Genomic DNA, 27844 nt, shown 5'->3' on the forward strand with positions numbered 1-27844 from the left:
AGAAAGATGGGGAGACGTGCATTACTTCTTTTTCCATATAAACTTGCCTTACAAAGTATCAAGAGAATTGCACCATGCTTTCAAGAAAATAATCACAATTTCTACAGAGGGGGATTGGGAGAGAGAAAGAGAGAGACTTTTCACATTGGAAACAAAATATTATCCCAAAGCCTCTAGGATGAGTTCATTTTCTAGATGGATATTTACTGGAAAATTAAATTGTTCTTTACTATTCTCCTTCTTGTCTTAATCTCTATTAATGATATGAAACTGGAGGTGTATCGATTTCTTTAAGTAAAGCTGCTTTTGGAGGCAAGTGTATTCTAGACAGAGAATCCCAAACACTGGATTAGGAAGAATCTTCTGCCACACACTCTTAAGAAGAAGAAAAAATCAGTATCATCCATGCTAATAAAAAATAATATTTTATCAGAATTTTACAGAATTTCAATATTTACCTAAATGAGAATCCAAAAGATGAGGCTGTTCCTGGTATTTATCCATTATAACTGAAAACAAACAAAAAAACATACTCAGTTATCAAGCGATTTTCTAACATCAAAATGACACATCAATGCTTTGGCATTAAGAAAAGTTTTCCCTAAGATTCTGAACTAAGTAAGCCTACTGTGACTTTTTAAAGTACAGGTAGTCCTTAACTTATGACCATAATTGTGATCAAAGTTTCCACTGCTAAATAAGGTGGGTTGTTAAGTGAGTCCTCCCTAATTTTATGACTCTCTTTGTTGTGGTTATCAAGCAAACCGCTGCAGTTAAGTGAATAACACCGTCATTAAGATTGTTTAAAGCCAGCTGGGAAGATCACAAATAGTGATCACGTGATCCCCCTGGGATGCTGCAAATATTGTGTTAGTTGTGAAGCACCTGATTTCTGATCATATGACAGTAGGAATGCTGCAATGGCCCTAGGTGTGATGACCAGTTGTAAGCCCCTTTTTCAGTGCTGTTGTAACTTTGAATAGTTGTTAAACAAATAGTCGTAAGTCAAGGATTACCTGTACAGCAAATGGAAAAAAGTACTAAGAGTTGGGATATATTCCTTCATTTTAATTTCTAAGCTATTTTGGCTTCCTTTTAATTTTTTATACAGTAAGACTAAAGAATTCATTTAAATAATTATTAACTTGAATTACATTTACAGAATTAATTTTTCCTTTTTTGAATTTGCTATATTTTATCATAAACTGTTTTCCGGCCATAATATTCAATCTTTATGTTTATTGTGTGCATGGTTCATTATACAAAAAAACCCCACTTAAATAAAGTACACTTGCTAAAAAATAAGCAATGTAAACATGGTTACATGAGAGATATTGTATGTTATAAATAGCATCCTAATAATCAGAGATTAAACGTTTTATATTTAAAAAATGAAAATGAATGAACTCTAGAGTACAAACCAATGATCTCTATCTTAGTGAGACCTTTTGTTTTGGATCATGTTATGGCATCTGTTAGAAAAGGAAGGGGACCAGGAAAGTTACATATACAGGACCTTTTGGGATTTTTTTTGCAAAGACTGGATAGCTAGATCATACTAGATTATTTTATTTGTTCCTCCTTTTCCAGAAGTTCAAGATGCCAATGTTTCCAAAGCTCTTCCAGTAATCACAGAATGAGCAAAGCATGACCTACAGAACACTGATAGCCTATAGCCCCTTTCCTCCACCCTTTACAATCCTACAAAATCAATTATGACAGTGGTGTTTCTCACTTATTTTTGGTGAAGAGAGAACTAAACAAGCTTAACACAATATTAGCATTAAATAATAATCCTGTACTTTCTCCAGAATGGAGAAAGCAGGCCAAAGATTCTAGCCCTTTCCCTAACACACTTTATTCCATTTAATTTACCTGAGAGTATATATTTATACTAATCAATACCATCTTAAATGACAGAGATCATTATTACTATTATTATAAAAATGTGCTAATGTGCTAACCTTGTATAGAATTACATCCATCCAGTTATGGTCAGTGCGCTTTCACGCCATTGTGTTACATTAACAACAGGAGGCAGGTACTATGTGACCATTTCTATTTGGAATTTGTTGGACATACTGCCTGCCTCCTGGTATTCAGTGAATCTGAAAATACACCACCAGATATACACTACATAAAAATAGAGAAATTCATCCCAAGAAAGTAATATGCAGGGCCATAATATAACATCTGCACTTAATGCCCATAGGTGATTTGACTTAATGACCGTAGCCGGAACTGACATCATAAATCAGGCACTGACACATGAAATTTTACTTTACTATCATGTTGCTTTGCGATGGATTTCTCTACTCTGAAGGCTTCAGGGAAATTAGATTGTATATACCAGGGATCCCCAAACTTGGCAACTTTAAGACTTGTGGACGTCAACTCCCCGGGAGCTGACGTCCACAAGTCTTAAAGTTGCCAACTTTGGAGACCTCTGGTATATACTATTGCAGCAACTACTGTAATATGACAAATCATCACTAGGTGGCAATCCAAGATAAATTAAACAATTGACTAACAACACTGAATAAGCAAGCTAAACAAAATATGTTTTTAACTATCACATATAATGTATTTGGGTTAAGGCACCAGGTTAGAAATTGAGAGACTGAGTTCTAGCCTCATCTTAGCAATAAAAGTCAGCTGAGTGACTTTGGACCAGTCACTCTCTTTCAGTCCCACTCACTTAAGATGGTTGTTGTTGTGGAGGAAAGGAGAAAGATGTGTTGGGCAAATTTGCTGCCTTTAGTTATTGGTAAAAATAATAACGGTGGGAACCCAACTTGCGAACTGCAACTCTGGGTGGCTAATACAGGATTAGAAACAAAAATAAAACCAGCAGCATAAAATCAACATAAACAATGTAACTCAAGCCTTAAAATAGCAAAGAGTTGGTGAAATCTACAACACTGGCTTATTCCTAAATCGTATTTATCACCTGTAGAAATAGAATGACCAACATAGACATCTTCATTCTAATTAAATTAATGATGTATTAGATTGATTTTTTTAACATCACTTCCTAAAACCTTTACAGGTAGACTGAAAATGGGATTGACAACTCCATCGCAAAGCAACGTGATCATAAAGTGAAACTTCATGCGTCGGTGCCTGATTTTTGACGTCAGTTCCAGCTACAGTCATTAAGTCAATCACCTATGGACATTAAATGCAGTGTTACATGACTGTGACTTCCAACTTCCTGCCAATTTTCTCACTAACTTGGCTTATCAGAAGCTGGCTTCTGATGTAAATGGTGAACAAATGACCATGGGACACAGCAATCATATAAAATGTGCATTGGTTGCTAAGGCCCCAAATCGCTATCGCATGAGTGCAGGGAAGCTGAAATGGCCATAAGTTCAAGGACTAGTTATAAATCTCCTTTTTCAGCAATGTCATAACTTTAAACAGTGGCTGAATGAGCATTTGTCAGGCAAAAACTTACTTGTGTTACAGTATTAGTAAGATTTACTGTGTACCATAAAAATATTATGAAAGAACAAGGTTAGCATAAGAGCAAAGGCTAAGATCTTCATTATTGTTCTGTTAATGGAATACATTTTATAGAGCAGGGCTTTACTACTTTCCCAATTTCTCTACAGCCCCTCACTCAATGTCTCACGAATATCTGTTTCAATGGGGTCAAACAATTTTCAAAATAATTTAGGATAGTTTTATGAGACTACAAATTTAATAAACTAGGATCTTAAATATTAGCTTTATTATTAAAACTCTTGGAGTCTAATCAACCCCACAGTTATTAAATGCCACAGTTTAAGAATATTTTGCAAATAATTACCTAGCAGACACCAAATAAAGGAAGATTAGAAACTTTAAGCTAAACCCATGGAAGTTTACTGTAAAATTCATTTCCATATAAATGAAACATGGACTTTAATCTAAAGAAAGAAAATGCAAGAAACTTTCAGCACCAAACCTTTTCTGGAAATAATTCTCCACATAAAAAGCAAAATAGCATACAAGAAAACAATAACAATCTTGTAGCTAGAAGAAATATTGCAATATTGCTTTGTATCAAACATTAAAATAATTCACTCTTCAAAAACAAATATGTCTGCTATTAGTAAAACAGAAGCAATAATAATAGCTAGGTAGAAAGTCATTTTACATTCTGTCCCTCTCTCTCTCTCTCTCTCCCCCCCTTTCACATCCATCTCCCTCATACGACGACTCTGGGCAGTGTACAAATAAACATAAAAATGTGACAAACATATTATTGTAAAATAGTTAAAAACAAGAATGGAATAATTACAATTTAAAAAGTGAGGAACGGGCTTCAGAACAGTGTGTTTCTCTGTGAATCCCAAATGAGTCATTATCCTTCCTAATGAAAATTTAAGCGTGTATTTTAGTAGAAAAAATTTACCAGGCTGAGACTAAGAGAATTTATATTCATATTTAAGTTTTACTTTATTGATGAACTGGAAAAAAAATATGTATGATTGCAGTCCCATTGAGTTAGTAAATAAAGGGAGATGAACTGTCTTAATCAATTACTCTTATACTGCACTTGGCAAACAATGGAAATAAAATTTCCAATGATTTATACAAATACACATGCGTATTTCTAATAAAGATCCTGACCAAGATTGATTTTTAATCATCCATGTTTTTAACTTTTATTTTAAAATATTATATCTTACCTTTAAATTTTTCAAGAACTTTTTCTCGCAGTATCAGGTCTTCATATACCGATCTAAGATGATTAATCAACTCCTGTGTTTCTTGTCTCTCTGTAAAACTTTCAAGTATGTTTCCTTTCGCGATGACATCAGGCTCCAAGCATTTGTTGTCTTCTTGATCGTTCCCATCATTGTTCATCTCATTTAAAACCATCTCCTTTCTGATAAATTGTTTTCTAGCAAAATGAAAGTAAATTAACATTAGAGTTAAAACTATTAATTTGTTTCAATAATAACAATCCATAACAGAAGCACAGATAATCCTTATTATCACAATTGGAACTAGACCTTTGGTTATAAAGCAAGATGTTTGTTAAGTGAGTTAAGCCTAAATTTTACCACCTTTTTGCCATGGTCGTTAACCGAATCACTGTGATTAAATCACAAAGACATTAAGCAAATCCATTTCCCCCCATTAGACCTCACTTCATTTAAGTGAGATCTAAGACTTTTTTATCTGAACTGGACAATGACTATTCTATCTTCGAAATAAAGACAATTAACAGTAATCTACAAAGAAAAGTTAGAATATATGATAATTTTCCCTTCCATCTCTTTTCCTAAATTTCCATATTATGGAGTTGCAAGAGTGCTATCTGCAATATCTAGTTTTCACTGGTTTTGTGTATAAATAAATTTCGGAGAAGCTTTAACTACGAGGAAGGATATCTATTTAATATGCAGAGAGTCCAGCTTTAATCCATACGGTAGACTTAGAAAAAGGTCATAATAAAACAAAAGATGGAATGTTCCCCAAAAGAAATGGAAATCAGATAAATTACAATACCTCACCTATTAAATTAGTTAAAATGTAAAATTAAGTTTATTTAATAAAAGGAAAAATGAGTGAGATTGAAGCAATAGGCCATGAATATATTGTAACAAGCTCAGAAAGCTACTGATGCTGTTTATTTATTGCACTGTGTCAAATGATCCCCGGTGGCTCTGCAATAATGCAAAATGTATCTATGTACACCAATATAAATGGCATTTTAGTTATGTCATTGATGTATTAGAGATGGGCTATAGTTTTATAGACAAATATATATGTTTTTCAATTTGAGTAGTGTTCCATTTCACAACAGTAAGTCTGTGTGACTTACAAAATATAAAAACAACACAATAACCTAATATAAAATGTAAACAACACTCAATAAGCTGTTGACAAATTTGAAATCAAAAATCAAATTTAGTAATTTCTGTTGGATAACCTAAGTGCCAACTCTCAATTTATTTTTGAGAATATACCTCTTAATTAATAATTGATCATTCTATGAATTTTTTTCTACATAGTAGTACATAGTCGACTTACCAGTTTGCTTAGTGAGTGTTCAAAATTACAATGGCACTGGAAAAAGTGACTTATGACCATTTTTCACACTTATGGCCATTGCGGCATTCCCACAGTCACATGATTCGCATTCAGATGCTTGACAATTGACTCACATTTATGACAGTTGCAATATCCCGGTGTCATGTGATCACCTTTTGCAACTTTCTGAGAAGCAAAGTTGCTGGGAGAACCAGATTCACTTGACAACCATATTACTAATTTTAACAACTGCAGTGATTCACTTCATAAATGTGGCAAGAACAGTCATAAAATGGGGCAAAACTCACTTAATAGATTTCTGATTTAGCAACATAAATTTTGTGTGGTCATAAGTTGAGGACTCCCTGTATGCCAAATTTCCTTATTTCTCATATTAAATAAATTAATGAACAAATATTACACTAATGGACTTTAATTATATAATCTATACCTCTTCAGGTCCAAGCTACGTTTTGTACAATGAGCTTTATTAAAATACTACCTCTGGAATAAAAAGATATTAAGACATAATCACAAAGGCTAAATGCATTGTATGGGCTGAGGATGCCCTTGTACTAGTCGCACAAACACAGGTGTGTATGTGTGTGTGTCTTGTGTGTAGATATACATATATACACATACATATATCATCTTTTCACTAGGTGTCTTTGGATCAGTCATTTACTTTCAGGTCCCACAAACTTGTAAGTTTGCTGTGGGGAAATAGGGGAGGAAGGAGAACTATGTACATCATGCTACTGAAGGATGGGATATAAATCTAATAAATCTTTATTTGATTTGTCAATTGTTTACAAGATAACAGATATAAGGATAAACATAGTTATGAATACAAGAAATGAGTACATATAAGAAAAATAAAAGAAACAATAGGACAGGGACAGTAGGCACTTTGGTGCGCTTATGCACGCCCCCTACAGACCTCTTAGGAAAGGTGTGAGGTCAATAGTAGAAAGTCTAAGGTTAAAGTTTTGGGGGTTTGGGGAAGAAACCACAGAATCAGGTAGAGTATTCCAGACATTGACCACTCTGTTGCTGAAGTCGTATTTTCTGCAATCAAATTTGGTGCGGTTAACCTTGAGTTTGTATCTATTGTTTGCTCTTGTATTGTTATGGTTGAAGCTGAAGTACTCGTTGACAGATAGGACATTGCAATGTATGATTTTATATACTATACTCAGATCGGACCAAAGATGGCATAGTTTTAGGTTTTCTAGGTCTAGAATTTTGAGTCTGGTGACAAAAGGTATTCTGCAATGAGTAGAGGAGTGGAGAACTCTTCTTGTGAAATATTTCTGGACTTTCTCAACTGTGTTAATATCAGATATGTAATGTGGGTTCCAGACTGATGTGCTGTATTCGAGTATTGGTCTAGCAAATGTTTTGTATGCTCTAGTTAGTAGTGTAATATTACCAGAGAAAAAGCTACTTAAGATTAGGTTAACAACTCTTAATGCCTTTTTGGCTATGTAGTTACAGTGGGCTCTAGCACTTAGATCATTAGAGAGGAGTATTCCAAGGTCCTTGACAGAGTTTGGATCATCAACAAAGTCTTGACTGTTCTGCTTGTATTTTATTTTCTGATTTTTTTTGCCAATATGTAAGGCAGAGCATTTATTTGTTGAGATTTGAAGTTGCCATTTATTTGTTTGATCATTCTGATACATAGAATAGTGTGTGTGTGTGTGTGTGTGTGTGTAGGTCTAGGTGTGTTCAGGTCTTTTCCCGTGTAAGATTTCTTTTTTTTGTAAATTTTATTTGAGTTTTCACAAAAAGAAATACAAATAAAACATCTTTTATGGAAGCAGCAGAATCCCAGGTTACATTTCTTCACACAGACACAAATTCAAGTTCATGCTCATTTTTATATTCTATTCCATATCTTATTACAATTTTACATTTTCTACATGGCTTCTCCCCTCTTAATTTTCTTAATTTTATTTTATTTATTTCATCTCAATTCAAATCATTATATTTATATTTTTTGTCTGTCCTGTTTCAATTGTCTATTATCTTTTCTCATTAAACAAAATTTCTCCTGTAGTTACTGATTGGAGTATGACGCCTTTATATCTTTCCCCTAAAGCTATAACACTTAGTATAATACGTAACTTCTATTCAGATTCTGCTTGGTACATTCTTAAACTACACACAATATTCTTGAAAAGAAAAAAAAAAGAAAAAATTATAAATGTATATAATTAGGACAACATTCCATTCCAATTCAATTCTATCATTAATATTAATATTCATTAAAGTCTTAACATTTTTCACGTTATTTTTCAATTAAATATCATACTTCTATGGGAACAATTATAAACTTTCCATAGTTAATTCCCCCCACCTTCACTTATCTTTTATAAAACATTGACTAATTAAAATGTTCCCGTTCCTTCCTAATTCAATTTTCTCATTTATTTTATTTCATTTACTTTATTCACAAACATTTCATTAAATTACACTATTTTATCCCTCATTCTAATCATATGTTGTTTCCAATTTTCTAAAGTTATTTCTATTACAAATATAACAATACAATCTTATGTACCTTTACAGAATCCCCTTTTCAGTTAGATTTACACCCATTATCTCTAAATAGGTCCTGTTTCTTTATATCTTGCTCTGGACCTTTGTGACTTCTTTTCCTTTCCTTCTTCACTCTCTTCTTCTCCCTCCCCTTTTTACCCCTTTGTCTCTCTACCTCTATTTTCCTCTTCTGTATTCCCCTTTTCTGTTGCTTTCCAGTATTATACTTATTTTTCGAATTATTTTTCTTTTCTTTGGTTGTTTTTTTAAGTCTTAAATTCTCCATCCTCTTTCCCCGCTTTCCTTTTTCTTCCCCACATAAAATTACTTGTTCATTAAAGATGGCCTCTTCTTTGTCCCAGTCTTCTTGTTTTGCAGTCTTTTCTTGTTGTTTCTCATAGTTCCAGATCTCCATTTCTAAGAATTGAAAAACGAAGCCAAAAGAACCCTTCCCTTCTTGGGCATCTTCTTTGTACGTTTTAAGTTCCATTTTCAATTCATCCAAAAGTGATGCCATTGTAGAATTTTTTAAACAACCACTCGATTGATTTTAGTCATTCAAATATAATAACCAAAAATCCAAAAGTCACCAAGTAATCCAAATACACGCAAGCTGTTTCTCTTTGCTCTTCCTTTTTTTTTTCCACTTTCTCTTCCTGGGGTTACTATTTAGTTGCAAAGTTTCAGTTAAAATGTATCTTTTACAAGTCTTATTGAAATTTTACTTTAGATTCTTTTAAAGTCTAGACAGTCTCCTCCCTCTTCCAGATCCTGCCCTTATTCTTTTTCTCTCCCTTCCTGCTTATAGAAGAAAAAGTTTTTAATGTCCAGAAATCTTTATTGTCCCTTTGGCATTTAGTTAATCCAAAGCGGATTTTTCCAATTTCTTAGTCTCTTAGTTGTCAATATAAGGAAGGAGAGAGAGAGAAAAAAAGCCAAACATTTCCCTTTTCACTTTCTTTCGCTGCTTCTGACTCTTCTTTGGGAGTGATGTTATTTCTTGTAAAATTTAAATTCCAGGGTACCTTAGTTGTTGCCTTTTCAACTTAGCCTGGTCAGCCAAAACTTTCACTTCTTATCTTCCTCCTGCACATTCTTTTCCAGTTGAGTTCTTCTTTGAGGTGGCCATTTCTGACCACTGCTCCTACTGCCTTTGGGAAAGGGAGTAATGGCCAGCTGAGGAGGAGAGATGCGGCTCTCCTCGACCCTGCTGGCAGTCTCCCCCCTCTTCACCACCTCTACGGGGTGGCTTAGCCCTGAAACCAGCTAGCTCAGGGCGCTCCAGCGGCGAGCCCAGGCGGATTCCTGTCTGTCGCCGAAGCCCTTCAAACCGGAAGTCCCCTTTCCAAGCAGTATGTGATCAGAGCTGCCGTCTCTCTATAAATACTGGTGGTGGGGGCTGGTGTGCTGGGCTGGTTGGCTGCGCTGCTGCCTCTTGATTGGTTGATGGAGTTGATGTTGGTATAATGGGCTGTGTGATGGCCTTGTGAGTTTTGTTGTAGAGATATCCTGGATCTTGTGCTGTAATCTCCTGGATCGTTTGGTTTGTAGTGATCTTTTTTCCATTAGCCTCTCGTGTTTTAATGGCTTGGGTAATGGGTTGTGTGATGGGCTTGCAAGTTCTTTGGTTGTGGTATCCTGGGTCCTGCGTTGTAATCTCCTGGGTCGTTTGTGTTTGATCCCTTTTCCATTAGCCAACCAGCCCAGTACACCAGCCCCCCACAGTATTTATAGAGATGGCAGCTCCGATCACACACTGCTTGCACTGGTACGAAGCCGAAAGCACCAGCCTGAGGATGGCGAGTGGGCCTTCGCCGAAACGTCGCCAAGATACTCTTAACCTTACATGGGAAAAGACCCGAATACACCTAGACCTACATACCTGTACCCATGAAAATCTATATATATATATGAATGAATTAATGATAGATACTTCAGAAAGTACACTGAATTAAACAATATTACTGAATTCATCTAATCTGTTTCTTTGGCCTCTTGGTTTTCTTTTCACAATCCATTCCATGTTTTATTTGTAATAACTCATGTTTAGGTTGCTGCCTTAGTTTGGGTACAGTCCAATCTAGTCAATACTTATTTGCAGCATTTCTATGAGCCTACAGTGCCTATTGTCTCCTATGGATGTTCTTGCCTTGCTTTTTTCAGCATCACCCTTGAAAATCTGTCTTTTAAAAAATCCTAGCTGTTTTGTTATCCTTTGCTAGATGGAATCCGTATAAAGCCTGAAGGATGCATCATCCTTCATCCTCAATCTGCAGAAATCGGATGGCTCTGAAAAACCAGTTTGCTTTGCAAATAAAATATAGTCATAGAAAAATCTTGAGCTGTAGCCATTACAGCAAGCCTGCAGCTTTTAAATGCCACCCGAGGGACCGAACAATCTTTCTTATCATGCTGATGCTTCTGGGTATTACCATTTACTGCGGAAGCACCAATGTTCAAAGAGTAAAAACTGAAGCCCTCCGACCACTCTTAGCCCCCCCCCCCCAATCCTCTGACTTTTAATTTCTTGCCACGCCTTGGCATAGACAGAAATCTATTTCCTAAGGAAGAGGTTGTGGAATAAAGATGGTTTTAGAGACAAGCGGTGAATCCCCCGCCTTGGGGACACCCAGCATCCTTCTTCCCGGGGCGGGGCGGACCGGATCACATCTCTTCCCTTTTCGGACAAGGCTCCGCGCCTCTCATTGACCCAACCTCCCTCCAGCCAGCCCGATTTCCCACTGCGCCTCTCGTAGAGGCCAGACGTCCCCTTGTAACCGGGCCCTCTTTCCGCCCCGCCGAAGCTTTCATTACCTTAACAACCAACGAGGCTCGTCGTTAGCGCCTACCAAGGCCAGGCCTCCGTACTACGGCTCCCCGCGCGGGTCAGAAAGACTAGAAACGTCAGGATTCTGTCTTCAGGAGGAGGGGGAGGAGGAGGAGCCTAGCGAAGGGGGAGGGGCGAAAAGAAAGATCTTGGCAGACGCGGAGGATCTGTTCTGTAGCACTAGAGGTTCTCACGTTTCTGCCAGGTTTTCTCTTAATCCCGATGTAGCAAAGCTGCTGTTTGCCACGCGTCAGACCGGGCGCTACACCAGCTTCTCATCATGTGCATTTTATAGAAAAGGTACAGGCTCAGCGCCAGTAAGCAAATCGGAACAAAAACGGCGGAGAATACATTAATCCCTTTCTTCCAAGGAGAAAATTCAGGATGATACACTCATGGTTGTATTTTTGTCTTTTAGAAAGGATGTTATATTGTTTTGTCTATTATTGAATATATCCTAAGAGGCGGGAAGGGAAGGGAAGGGAAGGGAAGGAAGGGATCTAAAAATAGAAAAAAAAATTCCCTTCTCCCACACCCATATTATACTAAGACTACTTATAAATTGGCTTGGTCTCCTGTCATAAGTGAATTTATGTACAGAATAAAAACATAGTCTTATTCAATTAAAGAACAGTCTAGCAATAAGCTTCCTAACAGACAGGAAGCAGCAGGTGAAGTTAGGCAGAATCATATCCGATACCTGTACAATCAGCACAGGGCCTCCCTAAAGCTGTGTGCTATCTCCACTTCTCTTCTCCCTATATACCAATGACTGCATCTCAAATGATCCATCTGTTAAAATTCTGAAGTTTGCTGATGACACAGCAGTGATTGGTCTCATTCGAGACAACGATGAATCTGCATACAGACAGAAGGTTATACAACTTGCCTCATGGTGTAACAAGAACAATCTGAAACTGAACACACTCAAAACCATAGAAATGGTGGTAGACTTTAGAAGAAACCCTCCTATACTACCACCTCTTACAATACTAGACAACACAGTATCAACAGTAGAGATCTTCAAATTTATAGGTTCTATCATATCACAAGACCTAAAACGGACACCTAACACCAAAAACATCATCTAAAAAGCACAACAAAGAATGTTCTTTCTGCGCCAACTCAGAAAGCTCAAACTGCCCAAGGAGCTGCTGATACAGTTCTACAGAGGAATTATTGAGTCTATCATCTGCACCTCTATAACTGTCTGGTTTGGTTCTGCAACCCAACAGGACAGACACAGACTTCAGAGGATAATTAGGACTGCAGAACAAACAATTACTACCCACCTGCCTTCAATTGAGGAACTGTATACTGCACAAGTGAAAAAGAGGGCTGTGAAAATATTTACAGACCCCTCACATCCTGGACATAAACTGTTTCAACTCCTTCCCTCAAAACGATGCTATAGAGCAGTGGTCCCCAACCTTTTTTGTACCAGGGACCAGCGGCCCGGTACAAAATGATCCATGGACCGGTACCGGCATCAGCACGCACGACCAAGGCAAGGCGAGCCGAGTGACCGGCCAGCCAGCTGTCCCTCGCTTCTCCCCGCCACCTTCAACTCCTCCTTTGTACCTTCTCGTGGTCGATGGGCTTTTTGGGCTCTTTCTTAATCTCCTCCTGAGTAACGCAAGACTCCACCGCCATCGGGACAGCTCTTCATTCGAAGCCGCCCCCCTCTCGATGAAACTAAGGTGCGAGGATTCCTTCAGCACCCAAACACCGCTTTCCAACCGACGACCAACAAGCTCACCCGGAAGCACTTTCTCAAGCGCCGTCGAAACAAGATGGCGGCGCCCAAGTACCAGCGGACTGGTACAAAATGATCCACGGACCGGTGGTTGGGGACCCCTGCTATAGAGCACTGCACACCAGAACAACTAGACACAAGAACAGTTTTTTCCTGAAAGCCATCACTCTGCTAAACAAATAATTCCCTCAAAACTGTTCATCTATTTACAAAATCTGCACTACTATTACTATTAATCTTCTCACCACTCCTTATCACCCATCCCCTCCCACTTGACTGTTTCCTAGTATGATTTGATTGTTGATTATACCTTATGACTATCATTAAGTGCTGTATATTATGATTCTTGATTCTTAATGTATATTCTTTTCTTTATGTATACTGAGAATATTTACACCAAGACAAATTCCTTGTGTGTCCAATCACACTTGGCCAATAAAACTATTCTATTCTATTCTATTCTATTCTATTCTATTCTATTCTATTCTAATAGTCTTATGGTGTGGATAGCAATAATAGATTTAATATGATGATGATGATGATGGTGGTGGAAAGTATAATTTAGTTCTAAAAGATCAAGCAGCATATTCTATAGAACTGCATTAGAATCATGGCACTGATTGAAGTGAATATTTGTAGCTCAGGATTGAACTACAGGTTTGTAACATCTGCAAGAAAACCACCAAGCTCAGAGAGCACCAAGGGCCCCATAGAATTATAGTATCTGTTTTTTGAACATTTCAATGTGAAGCATACATATTAAATCAATCAATCAGAATAAAGTTAGAAAGGACCTTGGAAATCTAGTCCAGTCCCCTGCTCAAGCAGGAGACCCTATACCATTTCAGACAAGTGGCTGTCCAGTCTTAAAAAAAAATGCCAGAGATGAAGCACCTACAACTTCTGAAGGCAAGCTGTTCCACTGGTTAATAGTCCTCAGAGTTAGGAAGTTTCTTCTTAATTCCAGGTTGCTTCTCATCAAAGAGAGAAGCAACCTGGAATTAAGAAGAAACTTCCTAACTCTGAGGACTATTAACTATTTCATTAGTTTCCATCCATTGTTTCTTGTCCTGCCTCTGGTGCTTGGAAAAATAGTTTGACCCTCCCTCCTCTTTGTGGCAGCCTCTCAAATACTGGAATATTGCTATCATGTCCACCTTAGTCCTTCTTTTCTCTAGACTGGCCAAACCCAAATCCTACAACCATTCTTCATATGTTTTAGTCTCCAGGCCTTTAATATGGATGCCATTACAGGTAGTCCTCAACCAAAATTGAGGCCAAAATTTCTGTTGGTAATTAAGACAGTTGTTAAATCAATTTATGTCCCATTTTATGACTTTTTGCCATGTGATTGTTAAATGAACCCGGCTTCCCACATTAACTTTGCTTGTCAGAAGCTTTCTAAGGTTGCAAATGGCAATCCTGGGTTGCCAGGAATCTGCAACCATCATAAACATACAAGCCAGTTGCCAAACACCCAAAGTTTGATCACGTGACTGTGGGAATGCTGAAATGGTCATATGTATGAAAACTGGTCATGTCACTTTTTTACAGGGCCGTTGTAACTTCGAACAGTCATCGAATGAATGTTGTAAGTTGAGAACTATCTGTAGTGAAATAAAGGCATCCTTAAATGTTCAGAGGTATTTTTATATAAAGTGCTCCTTTAAAAATATAAAATGGATATTAATCAAAGATGGAACCCAAAGGAGTTCCATAATTAACTTACAGCTCTTTACCAGACAGATGTTAACACCAAAACAAGGCCATTTTCTCTTTGAATGAAACAAAAGTCTAATATCTCAACCAACTCTATGCCTATTCAGATGTACTAGAAATCTCCTGATATACTTTGTCCTAAAGGCTAGATTTGTAAATTATATTTATTACTAATGTGATCGAAATATATCCCACAAGGTTTTCAGGGGCAACTCTTGAATCTTATTGAAGACAGTACAGTGGAACCTTAATCTGATTTAGCATGACAATATTTAAATAATTATGACTTGAAATTTCTATTTTAAGAAAAATTCTGTTTCTATTTTGTTTTATACTGTTTATTTATTTTAGGTTTTATATTACTTGTTATATTTGATATTGCTTAATACCAAATATAAGATGCCATATAAAAATTTAAAATATTAAGCAGTATAAACAAAATAGAATAAAACAAAAGATGGTAAAAGAGAAAAAACAGTCTTAATAGTGTTATCATTCCATGATTAGGACATCTTATGATTTCTTATGGAAATCATTGTACATAGAAACTTAACAAATCTAAAGGTAATGGTAGAATTCTAATTACTGGTAGGAAATGAATTGCCTCCCATAAAAAGATACTGGGGAGAGGGGGTTGCAAGGGAGTACAATATACATATATATAAATTAGTATAGAAAAGGCAGTGGGAAAAATACATGTGATAATTTTTTAGGTTCATTCTGATCACAAGGACATCATCTCTTACTGAGGGTACAACAAAATAATCAGTGGTGGGGGTTTTCTTTGATCTAGCATGGCCATATTTAAATAATTGTTGGAGTTTAAAATCTTGTTTGCCAAGATTTCTTAAGATATAACAGCTTTGAAGATTTCTTTTTTATTTATCCTAGATATTTCTGTGGAATAGAAAGATAAGGGAATTGCTTGAAGTTCACATCATAGTGATTTGATCTGTGACAAATCACTTATAAAGCTTGATAAGCACTTCCAAATTTCCATTTTAGGAATGTAATCACTAGGAGCTTCACATTAAGGTTACCAGAGTTTAAGAGATGTAAACAGGATGTTTCAAGGGAAATTAAAAGGAAATGGTTGTTGATCCCAGGAAGGCAAAAAGGTCCAATTGACCCCAATGAAAAGGGGGGGGGGGGGTGTTGCTGGGGAGTAATAGGATTTCATCTAAAGTGTATCAGGGAGGAAGACTTCCCCTTCCTATTCACTGTCATCTAAACAAAAATCGTACTCCACTATTATCTCTTTTGATTAAAAAACAAACAAACCCTGAGATTTTAGCCTTATCACTGATTTGATCGTAAGGATTCAATCTTGGTTGATGTTGGAAACTTATAGTCTTATTCTGGAAGAGAGAATGGGTATTTTTATCTTTTCACTCCCCTTCAATCTTTTACTACTGCACCGGAAGATTAGAGCAATTCATGTAAAAAAAACCCCAACTTTAGGAAACCCTCCAAAATAACTCCCTTTCCAAGTAAAAATATACTGATATTGACAAGCAGGCATTAATCATACAACACATTTATCTCTGAGTGACTTATATTGCCATTTCATCTTCATTTCATCTGATTCAGCTACTCCTCTACAATTCAAGACTTCAAAATGCAGAACAATTATACTACTGATCAATACAAGGTAAAACCATGGTTAGCTACAAATTTTAAGAGAGAAGAGCAGTTTCTTGTTTGTGTCCTATTTCCGTTGAGATTAACAAGAGGACAAAATGTAGAGTCATAGATCCACTGAATAAGAGCTGTCATTGAGAGCATCAAATCCCAATTTCCTATTCAGTGAGAAAGGGCAGAAGATTCTTTGTTTTCCCCTTTTTCTTCTTTAAATATTCCTTTATATTTTATGGAGGTCATATTCAATCCTATTTACTAAGCTGTTAAAATGAAAGTGATGAATATCTAGCCCGTAGGCCCCAAATAAGCTGAGATTTTCCCATTTGGAGTGTAGCCTATTCCCTCCACCTCACTTGCCTTGCAATTAAGTTTGAATAAGGATAAAGTATCCCAAATGTGGAGAAATTCCATATTAATTTCAAGCTATTAAGAACTGACATACCTGAATTTATAGTTAGAAGAACTCTAGTTTCAAATGATATAAATAGGGCTTTGCTTTCTTTTGATTTCATATTATGTGTACAACAACTTATTTAAATTCTCTATTCTAAGGATTACATACTGTGAGCTTATCCATAACTTTATTTTGTGATAAAAGAAAAAGACAAAAAACAAAAGCTAGTGTTACAATATTACAAACAAGAACCTATCCAGACTTATCTGAGAACTCACAGGAGTCAACATTACTAAGTAATTTTGCTAGCATGCCCTCTTAAAAATGTAATAACAAGATCTTTCTAGAAAAAAAAAGAACAAGTATAGATATTGAATATTTTATTTCAATAAATAGTTCATTTATGGTAGTGCATCATTTTGATACTATCAACTATTATAAAGTAATTTTCTCTAAAATCATTTGTATTTCATTTACCATATAGGCATATCTAATATTCATTTCAAAGATTATTTGAATTATTTTCAACATCCTATTTTGTAAACATATTTTAGAGCTGCTAGAAATTTTAAACTGCAAAAATATATTGTTTAAAATAACAATGCAACTTATTTTCTAATGGAAAGGAGACCTTAGAATTATTTTTCAAATGAGATACAGTACATAAATGTAGCATAACAAATGAATCCTGAAGTGGTATGGAAATCAGTGACTAATATTCTCTATTTTTCAACATTTTAATGTAATTCTTCTTATACAGAAAGAAAATGGAAAGATATGAAGTGTGAAAGTTCATTATCAATGATTTCTTTTGGATCACTATACTAATTGAGTCAATAAGAATTAAAATATTAAAAGCATTGTGTATGCTATTTTATTAAATTTTATTGAATAAAATTTAGTATTTTATACAATGGTAAAAGCAAAAATAAATGTAAAGAAAATAAAAAGAACTAAAAAAGGGAGCATGGCAAGTGACTAAATAATAAAAAGATAGAAGAAAGAAAAGTAAGAAAAAATTATATATAAAAGATTGGTTCCAATCTTCTTTATAGCAGTTATAAAATATTTACCTTCTATCCTCTTTCTTCAAGATTATAGCATAATTCCTTTCTTCCCATATCTTCCCTTTCTAATCATCAACTCCATAAATCACTTCATTGTTTTCCAGTTTTCAGCAAAAAGTCCATAAAGGGTTTCCAGTCACGCATAATTGTACTTGTCTTCTCCTTGATCAAAGAAGTTTTGCCATTTCTGTAAATTCCTCATCTTCACTAACCATTCCTCTATCTTGGATATTTCAGAATCTTTCCATCTTTGTACATATACTAATCTCACTGCAGTTACTATGCATGAAAATGATCTTTCACAAGTCTTTTCCAGTTGACTATCCATAAGATTCTACAGCTAATACATGTTTTTGACATGTTGGCACAAGGTAAGGAATAATAAAGTTTCATAAAAGGGAATGACATAATCAGTACATATGAAGCATATTGTAGCCATTTCCAATCTGGCATACTCCAGATATGTATAATATCCTGAATTCCAAGACAGCATTTGTTTAATTCAAGGCAGAGACAGGTGGCTGTATTAAAATGTCATCCATCAGTCCTTAAACCACCAGAAAAGCATATTGTCATAATATTGGTGAGAGGAAATGCCCACAGCTACCCCCTCAATTATTGTAATAAAATATGCCATATATTTATGGGAAAAGCCTTGTTGGGAAAATAGAGAAAACATTATTCTAAAACTAGAACACCTGGAAACAATTTTAAGCTGGCATAGATGAAAGCAGTATTTTCAATATCTGTCAGAACTGTTACTGGAGCAGGTTCGTTTAAAGAAACATGAGGATGAACTGTTTTTGAAATAATTAGCTGTACATAATTTGATAATCAGTGTGCAATTATTACAAGCCCACTGCAAGATTTTGTGAGGAAGCAGATGTATATCACACCAATTTAACTCTGTCCTCTGGTTAACCATTCTGATGCATTACATTTGAAGCAACAGGCATCAAACAGGAAATCACTTACTAAGAATGATTGTGCCTGACAATTATTTTAAAAGGCTTTGCATTACAGTAAGAGAAGGCCTCTGAAATTCTGTACCAAAATGGTTCCAGTGATTTATATAATTAAATAACTTATAAAGGGAATTACGTTTCTCAAACCCTGGAGCCTTAGGGATTTTGCTATGATATGCAGAGAAGAAAGAACTACTAAAACCACCAAACATCATAGCAATTGCAAGTTCAAATTCTGAATGGCCATAGAAACAACATGGGTCAAAGATAATTGGTCCATAGTCATCTTCAGCTACATTTCCTGACCACAGGTCACCATGAACAAGTGCAGGAATTACTTCCAAGTCATGAAACATTTCTGGAATCTTTGGCTGTAAAAAAAATCATAAAAACTCATAGCTTAAAAAGTGGCCAAAGAATTTTTTTTAACTGAGGAAACTACAAGACAAATAGCAGAATATACATGGATTCTAAATGTTTTTTGATTTTTTTTTTAACCCTAGTTTTACAAATATATGGATATATTACAAGTTTTGTTGCTTTTACTGGCAACACTGAGAGAGAGAGAACAACTCTAGATATTTTAAAATGCAAATAATATCAAAAGTTAGTACAGTTGTATAAAATGCAGTTCCACATTATGAATGAAACAGGATCATTAGGTAAAGAAGGCAGGGGTTGAAGAACTAAAAGGAAACTGGCAGTAGGTTCAAACATAACACTTCAATATTGTTACATTAAAATTAACTGACTGACTTTATAAAATATTTCATTCCGTTATGATTTACATTTCCCAAAGACTGACTTCATCCATATGGAAAGTCAGAAACAAGCCACGTAATGGCTTAGGGCAATGTAGTCTCAAACATCACAAAAGTTTAGAATAGACCAAGTTTGGGCTCTCTTTTCAGTTAAAAAGTTTCAGTTCTGATGTATGTACACCCATTCTTACATTTCATTTTTATGATGATGCTGAAAAGAAATAAAAATTGCATCCAAGTCATCCAAAAATGATTGTACAGCAATCAAATCGTAGCTAGAAAAAAAACTGTTAAAGAGCAGCAGATAAATGAAACTATAAATCAATCTTTTTCTTGGGAATAAAATCTCATATCTGTAATAAATGCTGGCAGAATGATTACAGATTCAGACATCCTCAACTGAATTTTAGCTTCTGCAGAGGCAACTACTCTGATATTTTCATTTACTTTAATGTAACATTCTGACTTTTTCTTCCTACCTTTAGCTGTTCCCACAACTCTCTTGCTTTTCTGTCTCCATAATCTCTTTCTATTAAATCCATTTGGGCTTGGAGGCGATGTCGAATAAAAAAAGTAGGCCAGTCATTTTGCCACTCATTAACCTGCAAAATAATACTAGTGGAAAAATGATGCTATGTACTTATCAACTAAGTATAAGATCACCTTCTCTGAACATTTGATTTTTGTGACAATTGCAAAATTCCAACCACAATGTCCCTTAACAAAACATGAATACAAAAACTTTATACTCTGTTTAAAAAAACAATTATATGGCCGGTTAAGATGTTAGAAGTAATGTTGTGCTTTAGATGCAAGTCACAAAACAAAATGATTGCAACTATTTAAGACAATATTTATTTCCTTTCTTCCTTACATTCGTCAGGTGTGTAAAAATACCTTAATAATTTAAGTTCAGTAATCTAAAATGGTGTCAAACTCACAGCCCGTAGACTGGATGCGTCAGGTGCTGGCCCCACCCCCACCCAATTTAGTGAAGGCCTTGTGATGACTCAAGTTTGACACCCCTAATCTAGAAGGAAATGCTAGCTTTACAACTAACACTCTTAACATCTTACATCATATATTTTGTTCAAAAAACTTACCTAAGTTATATTGCCATAGCAGGTGATTTGATGAAATCCAAATTTATCCACATAGTTAGGTTCTGTCTGACCTACTCCTAGAAAAATAAACCCACAAAAATAAGGCTACAAGCAGGAAAATAGAAGCACTTATTTTCTCTACTTATTGAGCAAGTTATAAATGAATCCTACTGATTGGAAATTGGAATACGTTTACGAAAGTTGCAACATCCTGTGGTAATGTGACCACCATCCATTTGTGACTTCACAGCCAGCTTTTAACAAGCAAGTCAATGGGGAAGTTGCAAATCAAGATCATGTGACATTGTGCTCAACCCACGGTGATTCGCTTAATGATCATGCAGGAACTGATGTCATAAGGCAGCTGCAGTCCTGTGAAGTTTCACTTATGACTACATCATTTAGCAGCAGAGTTGTCAGTCTCAACTATAGATGGAGAACTGAGTTCTTGATGCTCCCTTAATTTTGTTTCTTTTCTTGCAGATGTTTCATTATCTAACCTAGGTAATTATCTAATTTGGGTAATGAAACATCTGCAAGAAAACGATCTATTTCAGAAAACACCAAGGATCCCTCATTTCAACTCTGAGTTACAAATAGTCTCCTTTATTGATAAATGAGAACTACTTACACTGTATAGTACAAGAATTGGAAATCTTGGGAGTTAAGTACATAAAATACATTGGACTTATGCCTGATCAAGCATCTAGGTTTGTTTTGCACATATACTTTTTCAGATTCAATAATAATGTCAATTTTCTAACAGAACAGAAGCAAATAGCAATATTATAAAGAAAAAAAGCAAAAGGAAGCATAATATTAATTTTATCTATTTATCTGTCTGTCTGTCTAGCTATCTTTAGAACCATGAGCTCTAATAATTACATCAGCTTCCATCTAAAGTTATACTCAAAATCTATTAATTATAAGTAACTCCTAGTTTGTAACAACTATATTGTACCAATTGTTTGTTCTTTTTTGCTTAACTTTTCTCCATTTTCTTTATTGTAAAGGTGAAGATCTGCCATTTGTTCTCCAAGTTATGCTGAATATCTAGAACGAGAAGAAAACAAACTCCAATGTTATGGACCATGTGGTTCCAAATCAGCCTGCACAGAGATTTTATACACATGCATGCATATACATATATAATTTAGAAAATAATTACTGCATCTGTACAACACATTACCTATCATTGCCCTATCAATAGTTTATTAATCATCAGTAATAAGTGCAAGTTTAGTATTATTACAAATGTTCTGTCCTCAGAATTTTGTCTCTTGACAGGGGTTTCAGGACACTTAGCCTTCTATGACCCCTGTCCCCCAGGAAAATGTGAAAATCCTGATCTCTAAAATTATTTTGCTACCAGTGAGACATTGTTTCATGCTAGTAACATGCAGGCTCTTTTCAGAACTGCCATTATAAAAGAAGAGAAAAAGAATGTTAATTCAGAGAAGCAACATCTTAAAATGAAGCCTTTAACATCCTTGTTGAGGCTTTTCATTTTTATGTACTCCATAGCAAATGCAGTTCCACTTCCAGGAAGATCCATCACTTTAATTGGCTGAGGAACCCGTACAGTGTTGGTTTTCTGAATTTCTCTTAAACTTGCCACTTCACCTTCAAACATAGACCTAGTCTGGTCAGAAATAAGAATACAATTTAATGAAAATTTGGTTGAATGTTAAGATTTTGCAGGACAGAAAAAGTTGTTTTTCTGATTTTTGTTTGAAGAATTCAGTCAATTCTTTAAATATATATAGATATGAACCTGTTTCCCACCCACCCCCAACAAAAATAAACAAATATACACCAAATATTCAGGAGCAGGTGAAAGAAGCATTGCTTAGAAATAGGTGTCCACAGACCCCTTCTTTGGTACATACCAGGCACTCAGTTCATTCTAATTGTTTTAGATTCATCCAATTCACAAACACACACACCAAAATAAACATGAACTCAGAGCATACTGCTAAAGAATTTTCCAGTCTCCAGAGCTTCTTTATTTCAAAAAATGTCTCTGGCTCGAACAGGCATTCTTAGAAAATAAAAATGGTGGATAGCTGTAACCTATTTTTTTATTGGAAGTGTCCCACAAAAGGAAGCCAGGGCACTAAATTACATCTTTAGAGAACAATCTGGGATCCATTAGGGTTTTTTTCTACATCTAATATAAGATTGGGATGTTTCCTCTGCTCTCACAACTCTCCCCCTCCTCAACTGACCCTTGAAACTGCTTGCTAATTTGCTGGGAGGAAAGGGAACAACGGGAGTTGCGTCCCTGCCCCAGTGAGGAAGAAAATGGGTTCTGTGTTTGTCCTCAAAGGTCCCCTTCCTCCAATGAGGAAGAGAGTTTAGCGATCAATCATAAATGTGCACACCTCACAAGTAGCCTTATTCTGGCAGACACCTAAGTCATTCCTTTGTTCTTCCCTCACCAGCCATTAATAGATTTCAATTTTCAGCCTCAGGTCCAAAGCAGCCAATGGTCACTCACCATCATCTTGCTACCAGCCAGTTAGACACAGGGATCAGAGGAAGATAGAATAGAGGCTCATCTTCCCTTGCACCGTGCAGCCACTGGTTTCTGGGAAGTACAGAAAGGAAATGCAGTTGGAAGGCATGGTGGCGCTAAAGTGGTCACAATTTTGCCAAATTTCAGTCACGTGTGAATCGTAGGTCTCAGATTTTGGGCGATTTCTGTAAGTTAGCTCATCTGAGGTACAGTGATTGAAAGTATGTTGCTCTGTGTTGCAATGTTTAGCCCAATTGACAATTACAAACTATCAAACAGACATAAGATGGTAATATATAGATGGGATGAGGAGAAATCCTGAACTTGCCCTTTCGTAAAAGTGGATTTGTGGCTTTCTTATAACCCCTAATATGCACATCAACTCAAGGTTTTTGATGGAAGAATTATCAATTCATCTTAATAAAATAGTAGAAAACATTTGTTAGCAGATGAATAAATTTGAATATACTGGTTATCAACTAGAATATCCTTTGGGATGAGAACATGCAAAGGTAAGTAAATACTGTATATATTTAACCCACTGGACTCTCAGTGAATTAAAAGGAATACAAACAACATTAAAATGTGCAAAATCAGGGTTATTTGAAAAACTCCAAATGCCAATGATGACATTCTGTATAAGATAAAATGTATTTTTATATTTGCTTCATATATTTCTTTTCTTTTTTTCATGAAAAAATAACATTTGATTTTTTTTAATTGGTTGATTTGATTTCTTTGATTATTATGAGCTGCCCAGGGTTGTTGAGCCAGACAACATACAAGCTTATTATTTTTTTATGTAAATTCCCAGTACTTTGAAAGAATGACAAGGCAGGAGATAGGTTTCCATCACCATTAAAAAAAAAAACATGTGCAGGTGCCAAAACTTAATCAAATGTTTGCTTAACTTTAATCGCATTAATTAATTGGACAGCGAGACTCGGGAGATTCCACAAGGATTAGAGCAGAAGAGCTAATTAGATAATTAGTGCAAATTTCCAGGAATACTTCCGCTGATTTCGCGAACCAGATATTCCCCTCACCCCGCAAACATGCTGATCAAGCTGCGCAGGAAATCGAAACGCCCCTTAAACGGAATTCGCTTCGCACTCTTATTGCGAGCGGTAAAAACGAAAGGGAGCAAAACCAACAGCTGTGTCACAAGGTATCTATCCCCGCCGCTACCAGCTGACTGCCATCCCAGTCTCCGAGCCTTCCCAGCTGCAGTATTTTAACTAGCTAACAGAGCTGTCACCACGGTATCGTTAACCTGGGGCTTATTGTGGCTTTTAACAAACACTCGTCCTCCGTCGATCTCGTCGGCTTGTCCTTGGCATATGTACCCTCCTCCTGAGCCACTCAAGAGCTTCAAAACGGTGGTTTTCAGTTCGGGTTTCAGCAGGTTTTCCCTGGTTGTTGAAATGTCGCCCGTCCCTTTGGGATTCTCGCCTTCAGTCACCAGCGCACGCTCGTATTGCGGCTCTTTTAATCTCTTTGCGGCCAAACGTAAACTGAAACGCGAGGAATCATACAGCGTAACTTGGCGCGGCGGGCGCGGACGGAGAACAGGGGGAACTCAGTTAGTGGGCGCTACAGGACTGACGGTCGCTGGGCAAGATAGCGCGGTTCTCGACCGAAGAAAATCTGAATGACGTAGGTTAGGAAAACAAGTTAAAAACGGCCATTCTTGCACTAAAAGGGACGCCGCTAACGAGAGGGAGTCGGAGGGCCCCTGGAAGCCCTCAGAGAGCGCTTGATCATTCTAGTTCGCTAATTCTAATTCGCTTTTGGTGGCGCTTTTTTTTTTTTAGCTCCTCCCTTTTTATTTGAAACTAGATCACACGATAATAGCCAGCTAGCTGCTAGACTTAGAATAACTTTATTGTCACTTTGAATGTACACTAATTGGCATACATTACAATGGAATTCCGTTGCATACAGCTCTCAAAGGGGCACTACCTCCAAATCCAACACATAAACATGACAAAATAAATAAATGCAAAATTATACCTGCATATACCCACATATATGACACAGAGAAACAACACAGTCTAGTTCGGATATATAAATGTTGGGATATATAAATTGCACATGTCAATTTAAAGTATGGAGAAAGTTTTACAAAATAAAAGGGTTACAAGATGGACTAAGATGTGAAAGATGCCGGTCTTAGAGGTTGTCTCTGAAATTTCCTACATCTTGAATTTGTAAAAGCTGAATTTGGTTTTATTGACTATCAGGCTAAAATATTTCCTTTTCAATATTCGAGTTATTAGAGATTATAGAATTGCCGTTACACAAGGGGACAAGTAATCAGAAGCCCCCACACTGGGCCTGGGTAGCTGGTTCTAGAGGTAACTTTAAAATAAAACTGCTCATTTATAATTTATATACTTAAATACGATCCAGCAGTGTGCTGCAGCTGCCAAAAAAGCCAATGCAGTCCTATGCTGCATTAACGGGGAGAGAATCAAGGTCACACAAAGTGCTAGCATCACTTTTTAATGGCTTGGTAAGACCATATTTGATCACCCTGGTATAAAAAAGATGCTGAAACTCTGGAAAGAGCGCAGAGAAAAGCAACAAAGATGATCAAGAGGCTGTAGGCTAAAACATGAAGAATGTTTGCAGGAATGGTTATGTCTAGTAGTTTAACAAAAAGAAAGACTAGGGATGACACGATAGCAGTGTCCCAATATTTGAAGGGCTGCCACAGAGAAGAAAAGGCCAATCTATTCTCCAAAGCACATGAAATTAGAACAAGAAGTGATGGATGAAAGGAAAGGGGAAAGAGAAAAGGGAAAGATTTATTTTAATCTCCAAGCCAAGATGCGGTGTTCTGATTGGGATGGAACAGGAAAGCAACAGCAGTATTCTTCACTGCATTCTTTCCACCTTCATTTTCCAAATTCAGCACTAGTTTGGAATAGAAAACTGAAGCCCCAGAATTGTCCATCTGGAGATCATATCAATGGATATATTATCTTTGAGTGTTGCAGCTGACTTGCCTTAATTTAAAACGTCATTTGATTGCATGGTGAGAGTGGTGGTGGTAATCTTTTGCAACCTCTTTCATTCACAATTAGCCTGCCCTTAACTGCATACAGTAACTGTCTCTGTTCCTGTCACTTGAATGTGCCAAAATAATAGAAGAATGTGATGGAATGTAAAAAAAATGGATAAATGTTAAGAAAGAAATATGTCTACGGTGTATTTGAGAATATCTAAAATCATTTGCATACTAAAAGCTCACTGAAACAGAAGTCCTGAATAAAAAAAGGTTTCCAAAAGAGGAAGGGAGATATCCTTGATACTGATTGATCCAACAGTCAGTTAGAATGCGCTTGTATATTACACTAAACCATGGTTTGTATGCTGTCCCAAGTACCTTGTGTTAATTTACAAGTGTCACTCTGGCCTTTTAAATCTATGCCTAGCATATTGCCCTAATTCATTTAAAGGCTGTAAACATTTACATTAGAGTCACCTAAATCCTAATTCTCTGGTGCTTAGCTAAATTTAGAGGCTGATCCAAAGCGGTCCCAGAAAAGATCCATTCTCTGGGAAATTGCCCAAGAGAGGAAGTTTCTGTAAGTACCGTAGATGTGGCTACCTATTAAGTTTATGTATTCAAAACTAATAGTAGGGTGAGTTTTTTAAAAGAGGTTTAAAGGTTTTAACAAGATGTCTTAGTATGTACATAATAAGTAGGTTAAAAATGATAATCATATAAATTTATCAGAAATATATGCATCAGATAAACATAATGATAGACATATCAGATAAACATATAATGGTTAACTATTATAACAACATGTTCTGCTTTTTTTCTTTTTGTCATCTTTTTATTAAAGCACTTTTTATGTATTTGTTTTCAGTATTAGTTGTTAGTTATTATCTTTATGTTTGACTCTTTACTATTTTATTATTAATTAAAAAGCAATATTTCTTTAAAAAAGTGTACTTATTAATTTCAGTAGTTAATATAATTGCCCATCTCACAGATACATTTGCACGGATCAAAACAGATTTTTAAATCATGCCTTATTGACAGCACATGGAGATTTTATGCATGATGACCAGATATGTCATTCTCTTTACTGTTTTACGTATAGGTAGTCCGTTCTTACCACTGTAATTGAGCCTGGAAATTTTAGTGGTAAGTCATGTCAATCATTAAATGGATCATCACATGACCAAGCTGATTTAAAAACATTTTTTGTGATGATTATTAAGTGAATATGATTGTTAAGTGAATGCCATGGTCATTAAGTGAACCCATTGTTTGCAATGCACATTATGTGTCAGAATCTAGACATAAATGTCAATTTCTAACAAAAAAAAATGTAAAATGTGATAACGTGAACTTTTTTTAGGGTCTATCACAACTTCAAATTGTTGCTAACTGACCAACCGTAAATCAAGGAGTATGTGAAAATGATTACTTTTATGTTGCATTGCATTGTAGGCTAGTCTGAGTCAGACAGACCTGAAGTTACTTGTATCGTACTGTTAA

At 35.9% G+C, this 27844-nt stretch overlaps 1 protein-coding gene and 1 pseudogene across 3 annotated transcripts in view; both read right to left on the minus strand.

Moving 5' to 3' along the window:
- TBCD (tubulin folding cofactor D) overlaps positions 1 to 27844 on the minus strand; it is a 281979-nt gene that overhangs the window by 139656 nt on the left and 114479 nt on the right. The window contains exons 1-3 of one of the 2 annotated variants that reach the window (XM_087924755.1): positions 11389 to 11487; positions 4680 to 4894; positions 459 to 509 (exon numbers count right to left, since the gene is read on the minus strand). In XM_087924755.1, coding sequence (XP_087780881.1) covers positions 459 to 509; positions 4680 to 4872 — 244 coding nt within the window. In that variant the 5' untranslated portion in view covers positions 4873 to 4894; positions 11389 to 11487. Of the gene's footprint in view, positions 1 to 458; positions 512 to 4679; positions 4895 to 11388; positions 11488 to 27844 lie in introns of those variants that run through there. The other variant, XM_087924756.1, reaches the window with a different exon arrangement.
- LOC113437216 (fructosamine-3-kinase-like) lies at positions 17081 to 26768 on the minus strand (annotated as a pseudogene). Its single transcript, XR_015741539.1, has 7 exons — positions 26717 to 26768; positions 24599 to 24903; positions 22298 to 22449; positions 21769 to 21860; positions 20808 to 20884; positions 20184 to 20306; positions 17081 to 19314 (listed from the first exon to the last, which is right to left on the minus strand). The product of XR_015741539.1 is annotated as a fructosamine-3-kinase-like (transcript).

Source organism: Pseudonaja textilis, chromosome 2 (genome assembly GCF_049901715.1).
Source record: "Pseudonaja textilis isolate UNSWEBS1 chromosome 2, rPseTex1.2, whole genome shotgun sequence".
Classification (NCBI taxonomy): domain Eukaryota; kingdom Metazoa; phylum Chordata; class Lepidosauria; order Squamata; family Elapidae; genus Pseudonaja; species Pseudonaja textilis.